Here is an 18148-nt window from a genome sequence, read left to right as displayed (position 1 = left end):
TTCTTTCGGCTTTTCCCAGTTAGGGGTCACCGGATCTACTTTTCTTCATCAAAATTACACTTGTTTGAAAAAGAAAAGTAGATCCCCACTTCAGCAAAAGTGCATTTCAACGAAACTGCACTTTCACTGAAGTATAGCTGCCAGATCGGCTAACCCAAAATAAAACACACAAAAAAAATCTTTTACAGGGGGCAAGCCCCCCTGCACCCCCCATGTGGAGGGCTGTGCCCCCCCACTTTAATATTCTCACTCTGAGATTGCACTACAGTGGGGAAAAGGGAATATTCCCTTATCCCCACTGTACCACGATCTTAGCACTAGTTTGCTTAGTTGTACATCAACACTAAACGTTGATGTACAACTAAGATTACATGCAAACTGCATGTTTTTATTTCTTCATTTTTCTTTTTCTTTTATTTTTATCTTCACACAAAAGTGCATTTTTGACAAAATGCACTTTCGCGAAAATGCACTCGCAAATTTACGTTTCGTTGAAATGTAAATTCGATGTAGTAAATGGATATATATATATATATATATATATATATATATATATATATATATATATATAAAACAACTTGAGCAAGAGGGAGTGTATAAATATTTGGGAACTGATGAAGGATCAGCAATAAAACATGAACAAATGTGAATAAAACTTAGTAAGGAATATTTTAAAAGACTTTAATTAATTCTGAAAATAACATTGACATCTAGGAACAAAATCCAAGCTATAAACCAATTTTCTTTTCCTTTCTTAACTTACAGTTTTGGAGTGATTGACTGGCCCCAAAACGTGTTGGATAGATTAGATATTAAAACAAGAAGGATGCTTCATGCTTACCAAATGATCTATAAAAATCAGTGTATACCAAGATTATATATTCCCCATTCCGAAGCAGGGATGGGCCTCCTTAAAACTGATTACATGTATAGATCTGCAAATCGTGGGACTCCATACATATCTGCTGACCTCACAAGACCCAACCGTAGTGAAAGTTTTGAAACATGAGGAGAACAAATCTAAGTTGACTTCTATGCTTAATCTAGCAGAAGCATATCGGCATCAAGCAGGAATGGGAATCAAACCAGAAGTAGATAAAAATCAGGCAGCAACTGGATGTGTCAAAGAACAAAAGAAATAATATAAGGTGAAGGACCAGATGAGAAGGCAAGAAATGTGGAAAAAGCATAAATATAGTTGCAAGCATAGAAAACTTCTGGAAGAACTTCATGTTAATCAGGAATGAATGGAGGGATTGTTAAGGAGAGGCGAATTCAAACCAAGAGATGAAAGGTTAATATTGGCGGCCCAAGATAGTGGGCTATGTACACACTGGTTTACAAAGTCTATTGAACATGTGAAGAAACAGACAAATGTAGGTTTTGTAAAACCAAACTGGAAACAGTCACACACTTTGTTGCTGGTTGTGACATACTAATGGCTGAAGGACTGTATACCGAAAGGCATAATAATGTGGCAAGACTGTTGCACTCAGGTTTGTGCAAACATTATGGTATTGAAATAGCTGAAAAACACTGGAAACATGAGCCACAAAGCATTATAGAAAATGATGAAGTCTACATCACATGGGATCACCCATTACCAACAGTTCAAAGGATAGATGGCAGAAAACCCGATACAGTGGTCCAAGAAAAGAAGACAAAACTAGCATTAATCATTGAAATCGCCACACCCAGTGACTACAGTGCGCTGCATACAGAGAGACACAAAGTCATAAAATATCAGGATCTGCAGCAGAAATGAGAGCAATGTGAAAGAAAGATACCTAGACAGTTCCAACAGTAGCAGGAGCAACGGGTCTTATAAAAAAGAATCTACAATCATATTTAGATATGTTGCCAATACATGTAATCCTGTACGAACTACAGAAGGAGTCATACTAGGCACATTACGGGTGCCGCAAAGAGCACTTTGGCTGACATCAAAGAGTGAAATGAACATTAGGAACTGCACAGAGAAGAGACAATACTGACATAGTAAGGAAAGCATTCTGGCACAGTTGCTTATGGTTTAGAATACTTTATTTATTTATTTTTGTTCTGGGATGAATAGTCCCTGATGAGAGCTGCAGGTCTTTTAGCAGGGATACTTTTTGACCCTCTTCAAAAGGAAACTTGACGATTGGATGGGAGATAGGAAATTCACCCCGGGGATCACGTCAGTCACCCTGCTAGACAGGGGTCCAGGGAAGTAAATATTGGTGGAAGAAATAGCCAGAAAATTGTTATGGCTAGGCTTGTATAGGCCCTAGGGCAGACAGCCTAGTACCAACCTATGAACCTATTAATCGTACTTTGACTTAGGAATGGGGCCCATTCAGTCATGGTATTAGAAACCCAAAAGATTTGGATTTGGAGGAATTAAAAAAGTGGACTATTGCTAACATTAATAACTTGGACCGCAAATAAACAAATTATTAAACATCTTTATGTTATATGTTACATTTTACTATCATTTTAGGCTTCCAGTATGAGTAGACAATGTTAAACTCACCGAGGATCAGACTCCCAAAATTGCATTCCCTCAAAAGGCTGAAAAATACTTTTTAAGTGTTTTTTACAGGGGTCTCGACCCTGCACCCATGATGTACCCCAAAACTTATATATATCAACTCCACGGTCAGCCAACTTGGAAATTCCCCAGAAAAGGGAGTCACTGCCTGCACTATTCACAGACAGTGATTTCCTATTGAGGAGCTCTGATGGTCAGCAGGTTGAATTTTGGGAAAATGATAAATTCACTCTGACAACCCGCAGGTAATGACATTTTTAGTAACATCCACCTCTGAATATATTTATATTACATAACTTTGATTCTATAATTTTTTTAGCCAGAGTTTTCACCTCTCCCACTGCAACATCATCATCAGCCCCTTTTTCCCATTTTTTCTACATGAGGTCGGGGTTTTGTGTTAACTGTCGCCATCTCTCTCGATTCAGTGCCACATTCCTGCCTTCTTCAACACTTATGCCTGACTTCTTTCACACAATCCATCCACCTCTTTGCTGGGCATCCTCGCTTCCTCTTACCTCCTTCCTGTCTGTCCCAAATCTTCCTCACCAGATTGTCTTCTGCTTTTCTGCACGTGTCCAAACCACCATAATTTGTTCTCTTTGCTCTTTTCTGCAATTGGAGCTACTTTGGCTTCTGCTCTGATGTCCTCATTTCTTCTTCTGTCCCACAGTGTGCATCCTACCTTTCTCAGGCACTTCATTTCTATCGCCTCTAGCGTCTTCAATTGTTCTGTCTTTACTGCCCAGGTTTCTGTACCACACAGTAGTACACCACTGTCTTGTACACCTTACTTTGCAGCTCCTTTGGCATTCTTCTGTCATAGACTACACCTGACACTCTATGCCAGCTGGCTGCAGCCCCTCTGATTCTAGCTTTGACCTCTTCGTTCAGACTTCCCTTCTCCTCAGTCAGCCCTCCCAGATACCTGAAGCTGTTTACCTTTTCCACTGTCTTCCCTTCTATCTAAATTCTCATCTTCTTCTAATTTCACCACTTTGATGCCATTACCACTGTCTTATTTGTGCTTAGTTTCATCCCACGTGCTTTCAGTTTTATATTCCCATTCTCCTACCCTTTGCTGAAGTTCTAGCTCAGAGTCAGCCTGTAATGCCACATTGTCTGCATACAGCAACTTTATTGATCTGACCCCACCAACCTGTTTGCTAATGTAGTCCATTACCAGTATGAACCGCAGTGGGCTCAGAGCTGAACCCTGGTGTACACCCACTCCCACTGGAAACCCCTCTGTGAGGACGAACACTGTTCGTACTTGAGTTATTGGGTCCTTCTACATAGCCTGCACTAATTCTACCAATGTTTCTGGGACTTCAAACTACCACAATACTGTCCAGATCATCTTTCTTGGGACCTTGTCATATGCTTTCTCCAAGTTTAGCAATGCCCAGCTGGACTGTCTCCTCATCTTTAGCTTCTTCTCAAGTAACTGTCTCACTGCAAACATAGGCTCAATTGTGCTGCATCCTGATCGGAATCTGAACTGCTCATCTCCCATCTTACATTCTACTACTCTGCATATCCGTTTATCTGTCACTCTCTCCAGAACTTTCATGCAATGTGATAGGAATTTGATGATTCTGTACTGCCCACAGTTGTGGATGCTCCCTTTGTTCTTGTACACTGGCACGAGAATGCTTATTCTCCAGTCAACTGTGCTGCGCCTTTCTCTCCACACTGCTATGAGTACCCTCAGGAGCCATTTCCTCCCTATCTCACCCAGCATCTTTATCATATCTGCTGTGGCCTCATCTGAGCCTGCTGCTTTCCCTGATTTCATTTTCCTTAGTGCTGTTCTTACTTCTTCTAGGGTGGGCTCCTCCTCGTCTCCTCTCATTGTAGGCTGTTTCTGGGGTAGTACCGCTTCTGTGGAGTTTTCTTCATTCAGAAGCTTCTGAAAATACTCCTTCCATCTGCCTTTGGTGTCCTGTGGATTGGTGAACAGGTTGCTGCTGGCATCCCTTATGAAGGGTATCGGACCATCGTCTTTATCTTTCTGACTTTGCCTTGCAACTTGATATACTTTCTTTGTGCCACTTACTAAGTCACTTTCCAGAAGTTGGTAGAGTGCCTCTGATGCCCTATTCTTTGCTATTGCAACCTCTTTCTTGGCTTCTTTGTTAGCCAACCAGTAGTCCTCCATAGCCTGGTCAGTCTTTTCTATCTCCCACTTCTTCCTACACTCCTTTTTTTGATGCAACATCATCACAATCTTTATTTATATTATTAAAGAAAATATCAAAACCATTTCATAATTTTCATAACTGCCTGTAAGCACATTACAGTTATTCAACCTCTGCCCATCCCACACTAATGGTTTCACTGTCCATAAATACCAAATCATGGCAGTTTCAACATGCTTGCAAATACTAAAAGTAATATTCTCAAGATATTATCCAGGTCAGCTGTCTTGTTTGACCGATGTTAGCAACAATACTGGATACAGCAACAAAATATCTGCAGAGATCAGCTCTTAAATCTATACAGTTAAAAAAATAGCACACACTTTTGCAATGCAGCAATACTGGAGTGGAGCTGTAGCAGCATGGTACAGTAAGAAAATATCTGCAGAGACCACAGAATTGACAAAAAAACATACATACTTATTAGCATGGTCATAGTGGAGTGTAACTGTGAAATAAAGCAGGAGAGCAGTACATTTGAATTAAACATGCACACACACACACACACACACACACACACACACACACACGTGCACGCACACACAAAGCAAGATGCATCAGTGAACTGTCAGCAGAAACCAACATATAAAACTGATATTGCTGGATAAAAAAAAGTAACTCACTTAAGCAACATAAGAGCACTGGATCTATACACTTGGTTTATAACTCAGAGGTGGATATCAAGCCACCTTTAAGCAAGCCAGTTCTGGATATCATTAAAGAGGCCCAGCACCCGGAGATCCTACTTCGCAAAATGGCAAACATTTACTGCCTGGTGCCAATCTAATGGTACAAGCAGCTCCCATGCCACTCTCACCTTGGTTTTAGATTACCTGGTGGAGCTAGTACAAAAGGAATTATCATACTCTTCAATCAAAATTCATGCCTCAGCTATCTCTGCACATTCCCCTGCAGAACAGCATATGTTCTCCCACCTCCTATTAAAGCAATTCCTTAGAGGGGTGTCACACATCAGACCACCTAGAAGACCACTCACTCCTGCGTGGGACCTGAACTATGTACTGGGGAAGATGACCTTACCTCCTTTTGAACCATCTGCTTCAGCAGAAATGAAGCACCTCTCTTGGAAGACTGCCTTCCTGCTGGCCATAACCTCAGCCAGGAGGGTATCACAGCTGCAGGCCCTAATGGCCATTAAACATTTCATTATCTTCCATGCAGACAGGGTGTCTCTTTGAACCAACCCCTTATTCATGCCTAAGGTGGTATCTGATGTGACCCTTAATCAGGCTATCCATCTCCATACCTTCTTTCCAAACACACAAAATAGGGGAGGGAAGAACCTACACACATTAGATATACACAGACAGCTTAGATACTATCTGGATAGGACCAAGTCTTTCAGAAAGACTGACCAGCTGCTAATCCGCTTCGCCCTAGGGGCAGAGGGGAAACTTATATCCAAGCAGACCATTTCTAAATGGATATCTTACTGCATCCATTTCTGCTACTCCTCCCATGGGAAAATACCTCCCAATCCTGTCTGAAGCCATTCCACTAGGGCAGCATCAACCTCCACTGCCTTCATCAGAGGAGTCCCTACCAAGGGTATTCTAGAAGCTGCCACTTGGACACCTGTTCACACCTTCACAAAACACTACCAAATGCCTTTTTACTCCAAATCCTGGAAGAAAGACTGATGTAATTGTGTAGGCTGCCTCCCTTTATAGCCTTGCGACCTGACGTCAGTCTTAGGTGACCTGCAGCAGACGCAGGAAGGGTATTCTTTACACTGGTATTCAGGCCAGCTGAGGGCTACCCAGCAGGGATAACCCACAAGTGATGACTGCAACAGTGAAACACAAAGAACATCATAAGAGCACTGGAGTGGAGATATAAAACAAATACAGCAAAGACTTTACTCTCACATGTAGAAACAAGCAAGCTTCTTCTTAAAAAGATTATAGTATAGCTGAGATGTGCTGTTGCAGTAAGAAAAACAGCCTAAGCCTTCATATTTTCACATGTTTCCTGGGCATTAAACAAAACAGCAATAAGTCAATTGCCATTGTTTTTTTTACAGAAAATGCAGCATGTGACTGTATGTCCTCTCACTTTTAAATATATCTGCCTGTAAAAAAGAGGCAATGCTTAACTACTTCCTTGTCCTTTTTTTTTCACTTGACTTCCCACCTGTTTACCTGGTGGTGTTGCTTCTGTAGTCTTGTTTTCTTCCTCTACACTCAGGCTGTCTCTGGGTCTTAGAATTATATGGGCAGTGAACTAATAGTACAATTCTGCCATTCTTTCTCCTCTGTTGTTGTGCGATCTTCACTCATGCAGAATAAAGGTTTACTTTATCAGAAGGGAGTGTCCTGGGTAAGATTAACTGCTTTACTAAGTGCTACATGATCAGTTCTACGGTGGGACTGAAATTCACACCTCTGCTGTATCTGTATGCAAGTACTTATATACCGCCTGAGAAGCAGAGCTGTGATTGGCTGGAAACATGTACAGTATTTAAAACAAAGCCGTGAGGAAACAAAAGAAATGGCATGGTTTAGGGGAAGTTATTAATGAATTTTCAAATACTGCAACTAAAGTTTCAAAAAATAAATACAAGTATGTTTAACATGGTGGAAATTGGAGATGTGTCTTCCTAAAAATAAAACGTGGTTTATTTTAGAGACTCACTGTTGGTGAATGCAGGAGGCATTGAGGAACAGCATGGGAAGACAGGGTACAATTAACAGATTTTTTCTACACATTTTCCAATTTAAACATATTATTTTTAATACTCCACTTAAATCACATATTAAGCCACAAATATATATACTTAGTTTGTGATTTGTAGGTAATAGATCCACAGTAGTGGTGTTGCGGTAGCGTTGTCGCCTCACAGCAAGATGTTGTCCCGTTCGATTCTCAGCTAGAGCATCTTCTGTGTGGAGGCATGCGTGAATGGGCGTTCCTTCTTTGAAGGTTGTGCGTCAGAGCTGGTAAGTCGGCACGTAAAAATCCACTACCAAACATTAGCGGACCGGAGTTCCGCTGTGGCGACCCCTAACCAGGATAAGCAGAAAGACACAACAAAAGTATTTCAAGTAAAATGATCACAGTTAGAGATATCTTTCCATCTGACATCCCGGTTCCCTATTAGAAGACTGAAGACGCATTCTTTCAAATGCGTCTTGGTCGAACTCCAAAGCCTGAAACAGCAAAATATCGAAGTGGCTTTTAAATGGATTCTTTCCCTGGGAAAGAATTCACTTGGCCGCTTCATTACATTGCCATTTTCGGCACCGTAGTGTGGTCTCGGAGTTGGTATATTTAAGTAGGGGGGGTGTGGGGGTGGGGAGCCCCCCACTTAATGTAATGTTTAAAGTATTTTTATTTTTTTGTTGGAACAGTGATTTTTTTCCCTAGGAAACAAATCGCTGTTCTGATAGTTCGAAAATGTAAGCTTTCGCTTACATAGGGTCGATTAATCACCGTTTGCTTTTTTAAGCGTACGGTGATCTAATATAGACCCGACATCCCCATATCTATCCTTAATCTTCTTACTGAAGCCTATAAACAACTACTTCCTCCCCTTCACCCCATCTAAAAAGTACAGTTGTGTACACTTACCATAAATGTAGATGTTTGAGTGTATTCACTGTTGCAGCCATCACATTTGGGTTATCCTGCCAAGGGTAGCCCTCAGTCGGCCCGAATACCAGAGGCTTAGTATTTTTGCATCGGCTGCTGTCACTCCAGGACTGATGTCAGGTCGTCAGTGGTATAAAAACAGGCATCCGATGCCATTACATCAGTTTTTCTTGCCATGTCAAGAGCCCCCAAACAGGCAGCTAGTTTATGGTGGAAGAACACCACCAGTAGAAAGCAAATACCAAAAATTCTCTGTAAGGAGAGAGGAAGAGAGAGAGAGAGAGAGAGAGAAGGTGGATGGAGGGAGGGAAACCAGGACTGCAACATTGAATACACTTGAACATCTACATTTATGGTGAGTGTACACAACTGTACTATGTTCTTCATGTTTCACTGTTGCAGTCATCACATTTGGGTTGATTCCCAAAGCTGAATAAAAGGGTGGAGGCAGTCAGGAAGACTGGGGGGCTGACTAGGATGCCCTGCAAGACTGCAGTGGCAAAGCCTACCCTGTATTTGGAGAAGATAAGCAGGTGGTAATGCTTGGTGAAGTTATGAACAGATGTACATGTTGCAGCTTCCAGGATGTCCCTGGTGAGGACCCTCTGAGGAAAAGCTACAGAGGTGGAGGTTGCCCTGGTGGAATGTGTCCTGACTCCCTTTGGATGCAGTTTCCTGTGCTGTGTGTAGCAGAAATGGATGCAGTGTGCTATCCATTTGGAGATTGTTTGTTTGGATATGGTATTGCCCTCTGCCCTTGCTGCAAAGCTGACTAGCAATTGATCAGTTTTTCTAAAAGATTTAGTCCTGTCCAGATAGAATCTGAGCTGTCTGTGCACATCTAGAGAATGCAGAATCCTTTCCCCTTGTTTTGTGGTTATGGAAAAAGATGGGCAAATTAATGGATTGGTTGAGAGCCACAATGGACACCACTTTAGGCATGAGGGATGGGTTACTCCTGAGGGAGACACTGTCAGCATGGAAAATGATGAAGGGCTCTACAGCCATGAGTGCTTGTAGTTTTGAAACTCTTCTAGCTGAAGTGATGGCCAGAAGCAAGGGTGTCTTCCAAGAGAGGAATTTTAGATCTGCTGAAGCTGCAGGTTCAAAGGGGGGTAGGGTGAGCTTTTCCAACACAAAGTTAAGGTGCCAAGCTGGGGGTAGGAGCTCTTCTGGGTGGCCTTAAGTTGTTAGCCCCTCTTAGGAACTGTTTGATGAGAGGGAGTGAGAAGAGAGGTGGCTCTGTGCTGTAATGAGCAGAGATGGCAGAGGCATGGATTTTAATAGAAGAGAAGGAATGGTCCCTGTGTAATAGGTCTGCTAGGTAATCTAGGATGAGAGCTAGGGAGGGCTGGGCCGTTCCGGCTCCCTTAGCCTGGATCCAGGTGCAAAACCTTTTCCACTTGTCAGCATAGGGTTTTCTAGTGCTGGGGCATCTGGCCTCATGTATAATATCTAGGACTTGTTTGCTTAGGCTGGCAGCTTGAGGAGAGGTCAGGGAATAAGCCAGACTGCCAGGTTGAGGGTCTGCAATTGGGGATGCATGAAGTCTCTATTCCTCTGTGTCAGGAGTGTTGGGATCTGAGGTAAGTGCCATGGTGGCAGGGGTGACAGGCTACGTAGCAGTGAGTACCAGTGCTGGTGTGGCCAGTCTGAGGCAATCAGGATTGCCCTCGGTTTTTCCTCCCTTATTTTGAGCTGTACCCTTGAAATGAGTGGTAGAGGGGGAAATGCATAGATTGAAAGGTTTACCCACTGGAAGGACAGAGCATCCACTTTCCAGGCCTTGCTGTGAGTTTTTTTGTGCAGAATTTGCTGAGCTGATTATTGGAGTGGGAGGCAAAAAGGTCCACCTTTGGAGTGCCCCATTTCTGGGATACAAGGGTGAAGGTTCTGTGGTCTAGCTGTCACTCGTGTGGGTCTAGCAAGTTTCTGCTTAAGTTGTCTGCCAGAGAGTCTAGGGAGCCTGGCAGGAATTGTACTAGTTGCATGGCTGAGGCTGTGCACCAAAGGGTCATGGCGAGCCTGCAGAGAGGATAAGAGTGAGTCCCTCCCTGCTTGTTGATATACCACATCACTGTGGTGTTGTCTATTTTGATCAGTAGACGCCCCGAGGAGAGTAGGGGGCTGAAAGCTGTCAGGGCGTGCTGAACAGCTAGCATCTCTTTTTGGTTGATGTGCAGATGTATTTGTTTTGGGCTCCAATGGCCCTGAATGCACCTGCCATTCAAGTGTGCACCCCAGGCACAGAATGATGTGTCTGGGGTGAGGGTCTGGGTGGTGTGGGGTTGTGAGGAGGGAAGTCCCTTGTTGTGGTTGCATGCTGCTGCCCACCAAAGAAGATCTTTCCTTAGACAAGGTTTTATTGGTATGACAGTTTCCAGGTCTTGAGAAGGTTGACACCAAAGGCTTTTTAGGTACCATTGTAGTTTCCTCATATGCAGTCTGGCATATGGAATGAGTAGAATGCAAGAGGCCATGAACCCTAGAGCTTGCAGCATTTTCCTTGCAGATAACTGTGTTCTGGTGGCTAGTTGAGAGAAGTAGCCTGTCAGGTAAACTTGTTTTTCTGGAGTAAGGAATGCCATCTGGAACGCTGTGTCCAGGCTTGCTCCCAGGAATACAATTTTTGTGTGGGAACTAGTTTTGATTTCTTTTCATTGATAGTATACCCCAGGGAGGTCAGTAGATCCTTTACAAAAGTCAGGTGATGTAGTAGGTTTTCCTGACTGTCTGCCTGAATCAGGCAGTCGTCTATGTATGTGTAAATTTGAATATTTCTTTGTCTGCAAAAAGCAATGGCAGGAGCCTGACATTTTGTGAAAACTCTGAGAGCAGTGGATAAACCAAAGGAAAGCACAGAGAACTGAAAGTGCATAGATCCTGGCCTGAAATTTAGGTATTTTCTACATGATTCCCTGATTGGGATGTGTAGGTAGGCCTCTTTTAGGTCTAGGGTGGCTAACCAAGCATCCTTGGAAGGCACTGGTAAAAGCTGCCGAAGGGTGAGCATTTTGAATTTTTGTATCACCAGAAAGTTGTTTAGAATGGAAAGATCGAGGAAGGAGCGCCATTTGCCCTCTTTTCTGGGTACCAGGAAGAGTCTGGAGTAGAAACCGTGCCCTATCTGTTCTGCAGGAACATGCTGTATTGCCCTCATGGAGAGCAGGGAAAGGACTTGTTTTTTGGCCTCTGCCCAATGGTTTGGAGGAAGATCTTGGAACCCTTTTGGAGTTGGCGGAGTGTGGAAGTAAAATTTGTATCCCTGGGACACTATGTTGAGGACCCATTGGTCGTTGGTAATGGTGGCCCAGTTGCTTGCATGGATGGAGAGTTTTCCTCCTAGGGGGCACAAGCAGTTGGACACAGGTAGGGGGTGGAAGTGTAAAGTCATTGTGAGTTCTTACCATAAGGGGGTGGCTTAGCACTCCCTGTTTCTGAAGAGAAGGAACTCCATTGCTTAGATCTCTACATTCCCTGGGGCTGTTGTCTGGGGGTCTGCTTCCCCTGGGTCTGGGCTGAGCTGGCCTGGAGGGGCCAGGAAAGGACCAGTGCTTGGAGGGGCAATGCCTACTGAACCTCAGTGGCTGGACCTGTAAGAAGTCTTTAACTGTTTGCATAGATTTAGCTTTTTCTTCCATCTTTTTTAAGACCTCTTCTGCCTTGGTGCCAAATAAGTTGTCTTTGTTCAAGGGTGCGTCCAATAATTTGGATTTGACATTGTCTGGCAAGGTCTGTTCCTTGAGCCAAGCATGCCTTCTAAGGAAAGAACCAGTGACTGCTGCCCTGCAAGATGCTTCTAGGGTATCAAAACCACATTGTAAGGTGTGCTTAGTTACTTGACTTGCAGAATGCATTAACTCTTGTAATTCTTTATTTTCTGCACAATCAGGAAAAGAAGATATTTTTTGTTTGAGGAGTTCCATGGTATGCTGCTGCTATTTCAGCATGTGGAACTGACAGTTTAATGCTCTAATACCAAGAGTAGCAGAGGTGTATACTTTTTTACCCCATCTGTCTAATGCTCGGGAATCCCTATCTGAGGGGGTGAGATTCTTAGCAGAAGTTGCTTTAATTCCTTTAGGCCCTTAAGAAATGACCTCGGGTTCAGCAGTAGGATTTTTTAAAAGAAATTTGTGAGAGTCAGGGACTCTGTAGTACCTGTCAGGTTTCCTTGGAGCAGCAGGAAGGGTGTCAGAAGTCAGACTGGATTCCATAAAAACATCACCCACAACATCCAGGACAGCAGGAAAGGCCAAAGGTCTGTGCTGTGGTAGATCTAAGAACTCCCTAAGTCTCTTTTTTGACTGAGGGTAGTACTGAGAGTCCCAATGGAAATGCTTCCTTAAAGTACGTAGGGTTTCCCCAAATGAAAAATCCAGGGGTGGAGAGGCAGAAGGAATGGATTCCTCTGTATCAGAATCCTCATAAGCAGAGAGGGGTTGCATATCTTCATATTCAAATGCATCAGAGTCATCGAACTCCTGTTCAGATAAAACTACTGGGAACAAGTCTCTTTTTCTTTTGGAAGGAGTAGCCTGGCTTCCCCTAATAAGCATAATAAGGTCTTCCGCCATTTTAAGCATTTGAGACTGAGGCAAGGAAGCTGGTGCCTAATCTTGGGTCGTCATTTTTTTGGGTGTAGTTCGTACCCTGGGCCTTAGAAACTCGGTAGTTTTAGAAAGAACTGAAGACGCAAAAGAAGTCATCGGTCTGTGTTGAGTATCTGTGGTGCGAAGTATTTCCTCAGAAGCCGGTGCCTGCTCAGCCGCTCTGGACCCATCCAGGGTACAGACATCGGCAGGATCCTTAGTCGAAGTTGTGGCATACTGGACTCCAAAAGGGTCTTAGTAGTAGCCTGTGAATCCACAGAAGCAGGCTTCAGGGGCTGTGAAAGCACCTCACTGAGGACCAGAGAACTGATGACTAGCTTAACAGAAGCGTCGCTGGCAGTTTTGGACTTGTGTGGTCTGTCTCTGTCTTTATCCTTATGTTTTTTCAGAAGATTGGTAGTCAGATGGCTTACCAAAGCCATATCGGAATTTGAGGACTGAAAGCGGAAATATCTAGCTACAATAAGGGCCCGACGACGTATAGTTCTGGCATTCAACAAAGCACAAAAGCGACAGCGGGGGATGTCGTGGTCTGGGCCTAAACAGGTGATGCAGTAGGAATGGAAGTCTCAGTGTGGTATTTGCTTTCCAGAGGCGAGACAATTGTTAACTTTTTCTAACATTGGTTAGAGCAAAAAAAAAGGATCCCCAACGGGGTACTTAGCTTTAGAAGACTTCAACTTCAATTTGGAAATGAAAACTCAGGTAGTGGCCGACCGGCACTTGTAACTGCTTCTGCTTCGGGCTCCTTGGCAAGAAAGACTGATGTAATGGCATTGGCTGCTTGTTTTTATACCACTGACGACCTGATGTCAGTCCTGGAGTGACAGCAACCGATGCAAAAATACTAAGCCTCTGGTATTTGGGCCGACTGAGGGCTACCCCTGGCAGGATAACCCAAATGTGATGACTGCAACAGTGAAACACAAAGAACATCAGCATCTCTACCCATCCAGCTGTATACACAATATAACCTTCCTCACTATACTCATCTCTGGTCTGGATGCTTACCATATAGTCTACAATCTGTAATTCACATTAAAAATTAGACCTGGACAGCTCTGGTAATTGATCTTTTGGCCTGTACTTCACCTCAATCATTCCTGAAATGTCAACTTCTCTTTTAATTACAATGTATAATACTTATGTGATTTATATTTTTTATTCTGTACGATTGTTTTGCTATTGTAGCAAATCTCATTTTTATTTTTTGTTATTGCATCAGCTCCCTTTTTCTTTAAAGGTTTATTTGTAATGTATGACTTCTGACTCATTTTCTTGAAATGTTTATTTGTAATGTATGATTTTTACAATCCTGGAGCTATTCTCCCTGGGTCTCTACTGAAAATGGGCTTTTACTGTCCCAGTGGACCTTCCATGTAATTAAATGCCAATAAATAAATACATAAATAAAATTTGCATTCTCATCTCCAGAGTCAAGGGAACTCCCCTATTTAGACAGTATGCTCTTCTAGGTTACACAGCAACTCAGCTTTCCTGCTGAGTATGTTCAGGTAGGAAGCAATAAGTTAACTTTTGTTTTCCTCTGCACAACTGCTTACTACTTTTAATACTGAGTATTAAGGAATGAATGATGTAACCAACTCTTCTGAAAATATATGTACTTAACTGGTTCATTTTAAAGTCAAGCTGTTGTTTTTCCCAGGTGCCTATTACTTTTCTCTGTCAGTTATGAGAAAAAAATAAATGAATGATATAGTCCTATGTGCAAAATGTGCTGTTTCTCAAGTCACTTCATACTCCAATCAACTCAGTGCTCCATTACAGCCTAATGATCACTGCAAGTCAGCACTCAGCAAAGATAAATGACTTATCCTCTAGCCTCTCTTGTTTACAAGAAGCACTCCAGCTTCCCCTTATATAAATAATAATGAAGTCCAGCAAACAATAGACTGTTTTATATGCAACAACTAAGAATGTATGACAGATAATACACATTTTAAACATACATTTCACGAGGGCATTTTGAATTTGGATCCCGAAAGTGCTCATATGGATTATCTTCAATACAACGGAGACAGATCCAGCAGAAGATATGTCCACAACGACCGCAGATCATTTTATTGCAGCCACCATCTTTCTGCAAAGAAATTAAATAAAAGTTTATAAACAGTAGTGTAATACCTCAGAAAAATAAACTGTTAGGTGTAACAATGCAGATGGTTTGAAAAGACTTAGCAGTGTGCTGAAGAGAAGAGACACAGGACTTTTTTGTAGTACAAAAAATAAAGGGCCCGATTTAAAAAGATTACCATGAGATGTACACCTCACAGTAACCACTTCTTTTTTTTTCACTAAATATTTTTTTTTTATTATTTCAAATAAGATGTCTTAAACATTACATGAAATAAAGATAAATAACATATTTACAATTCTAAAACATTACTAACTTCAAACCATTATATAACTATTTACATTGGTGTCTATGCAAATAACATTGAAATTCTATATTATATAAAGTTAGAAACATAAGATGATATATCTTCTTCGATATTTTCAAGTATTTTCAGTACTTTCATCCAAGAGTAATAGTAAGAAGTAGATCTTTTAGTTCTGTTCTTCACTGTTAATATTTCCATGTGAGCAACTGTTGTTGTTAAAGTCTCAAATTCCTTGAACGTAGGCGAAGCCTCATTTTTCCAGTGTATAGTTATGATTTTACGTGAAATAGCCAATAGTGACCATAGAATTTTAGTGTCTTTTTGGTACACAGTTTGGAATAGGAGAGTTGAATAAAATTAAAGACTTTGTTAATTGAAAATTATCATTATAAACAGTCTGAAAAAATAATTAATGGATTTCCAGTACATATTGAGACATATACATTCATAAAAACATGCTGCCAATCTGCTTTTATCTTGGTATGGCATCTCCAACATTGATCTTCAATAGAATACATTTTGGCTAACCTATGTGGTGTATAGAAACTTCTATGTAGATATCTCCAAGTGAATAATTGCCAGTATTTTGATAATGTAGAAAATTTGGAAGACTTTAGAATATTACTTTTTTCTTCTTCAACTGGAGGATGGTTGTTTATTAAAGTATAATAATCCCAGTATGATTTTTCATGATAGTTTTTTGTTTTTTTTAACAATTTTATAGATATTAGACAAATAACCTGTACCCTGATAAGGCTGTTTTGTGATAAGAATAAGGTATTCAATGAGTTTTGGAGCTTCATGTCTAACTGAAGGTTGCATTTGTTCTATTTTATTTATAAGAAAATGCCTTAGATTTTGTAAAACAGCCAATTGTCTTTATTTATATTATAATTATAAATTATCTGTTCCTTTGTTAGAATTTTCCCTTTCTCTATAAGTTGATGCCAAAAGAGTAATGTTTCTTCTTTAAGTATATTTATTTTAGATATTTGGAATGTATCTAGAATATTTGGTGTAAAAGCTATAGGAAAATAAGAAAAATCCAAGAATTAATATTTGGTATTTTGTTTATATATGTTCTGAACACTGAAAGTGTAGAGCTTACATAGTTTGATGGCAATTTATTAATATTATTTCTTTTCCTAAAAATAATCTTTTAACATCCATATAAGGGGTGATGGTATTACTGTTAAGTTGTCTTGTATGTGATTATAATTGATTTCTATGTAAATCTGCTCATGGGCTTGCTTCCATATAGGTGTGTATGAATTATTTAACCATAGTGTTATGTTTTTAATAACAGATGAGGTAATATATAAATCAATATCCGGTAAATTAATTCCACCATCTTCCCAATCTGGCAAATGTTTATTTAAGGCTATAAGGGGTTTATTTGGAAACCATAGAAAATTTAAAATTAGTTTATTGTATCTTTGAATAATATATTTGGGAGGTGGCAATGAAAAATTTTGTATTAAGTATAATATTTTGGGAAATATGTTTATTTTAATAAGATATAATCTGTCTGCTGTTGAAAAGATATATTTATTCCAGTAACCAATTGTTTGTTCTATTTTGTCTAGTATTTTATTATAGTTAAATATTAGAGAATCTGTTAATTCATTGAGTAGATTTATTCCCAGATATAATAATTTACTTTCTGTTACTATATATTTGGAAAATCTTTTGTTTATATTATTTTTTTTACAATTACAGGGCATAATTTTAGTTTTGTTTTCATTAAATTTTAAGCCTGAAATATTTTGAAATTTATTCATGGAGTTAAATAGAGCATTCAAAGACTCATTTGCATCTGAGAGAGTTAATAGTATGTCATCAGCAAAGAGTTGGATTTTAAGGTTTAACATTTTATTAATACAAATGCCCTTTATGTTATTGTTTGATCTGATTTGATTTGCAAAGGGTTCTATGAGTAATGCAAATAACAATGGTGATAAAGGGCAACCTTGTTTAGTTCCCTTTTTATTGTTATAGGGCCTGATCTATATGATCCCAGTTTAACATATGCAGTAGATTTTTCATATAGTATTTGGATAAGATTATTAAAATTAGAAGGAAAGTTATATTCTTTTAAAACTAGTGAAAGAAAGTTCCAGTTAACCGAATCAAAAGCTTTATTAATATCTAATGAGATTACATTTAAATTTAGGACTTTATGTTTGCTATAATCTATTAATGTTAGTATTCTTTTAATATTATCTGAAGTATTTCTTCCTTTAATAAAACCTGTTTGATCTTTGTGAATTAAGAAAGGAAGAAAGTGTTTGATCCTATCTGCGTATATAGCCATAAACATCTTGTAGTCTATATTGAGTAATGATATTGGCCTATATGAGGAACACTGTTTTTCATCTTTATCTGGTTTGATAATTGGGGATATCAATGAATATTTCCAAGAGGCGGTATATTCAAATCTTTATTGGCTATATCATATACTTTTAATAATAAAGATATGGCTTGATTGGGTATTAATTTATACATTTCTGGTAGCATATTGTCTGGGCCAGGTGCTTTATTTGTCTTGAGCTTTTTAATTTGTGATTTTAATTCTGTCATATTGATTGGTTTGTTTATAATGTCTATTTGTTCTTGTGTTAATTTAATATGAATATTGTTTTCTAAGTATTTTTATATCCTTAGTAGGTGTATCTTGAGTATTTATGGAATTATCAATGTTAAATTGGAGTCTGAATGCTTCTAAAATATCATTTAGTTCCGTAACTCTTTTGTTAGTATTGGGAATAAATATTTCTTTTATTTGTT

The 18148-nt window shown here is 40.1% G+C and overlaps 1 protein-coding gene across 4 annotated transcripts in view; it reads right to left on the bottom strand.

The window, feature by feature from the left end:
* The window catches only part of LOC122799895 (E3 ubiquitin-protein ligase RNF14-like), a 513500-nt gene that overhangs the window by 58953 nt on the left and 436399 nt on the right, over positions 1-18148 (bottom strand). For all 4 annotated transcript variants that reach the window (XM_044069272.1, XM_044069274.1, XM_044069273.1 and 1 more), the window contains exon 7: positions 14930-15060. In XM_044069272.1, coding sequence (XP_043925207.1) covers positions 14930-15060 — 131 coding nt within the window. The remainder of the gene's footprint in view (positions 1-14929; positions 15061-18148) is intronic.

This window comes from Protopterus annectens, chromosome 4.part0 (assembly GCF_019279795.1).
Source record: "Protopterus annectens isolate FY-2018-M chromosome 4.part0, PAN1.0, whole genome shotgun sequence".
Classification (NCBI taxonomy): domain Eukaryota; kingdom Metazoa; phylum Chordata; order Ceratodontiformes; family Protopteridae; genus Protopterus; species Protopterus annectens.
The sequence above is the reverse complement of the archived record's forward strand: the minus strand, read 5'-3'. Positions and strand labels throughout refer to the sequence as shown.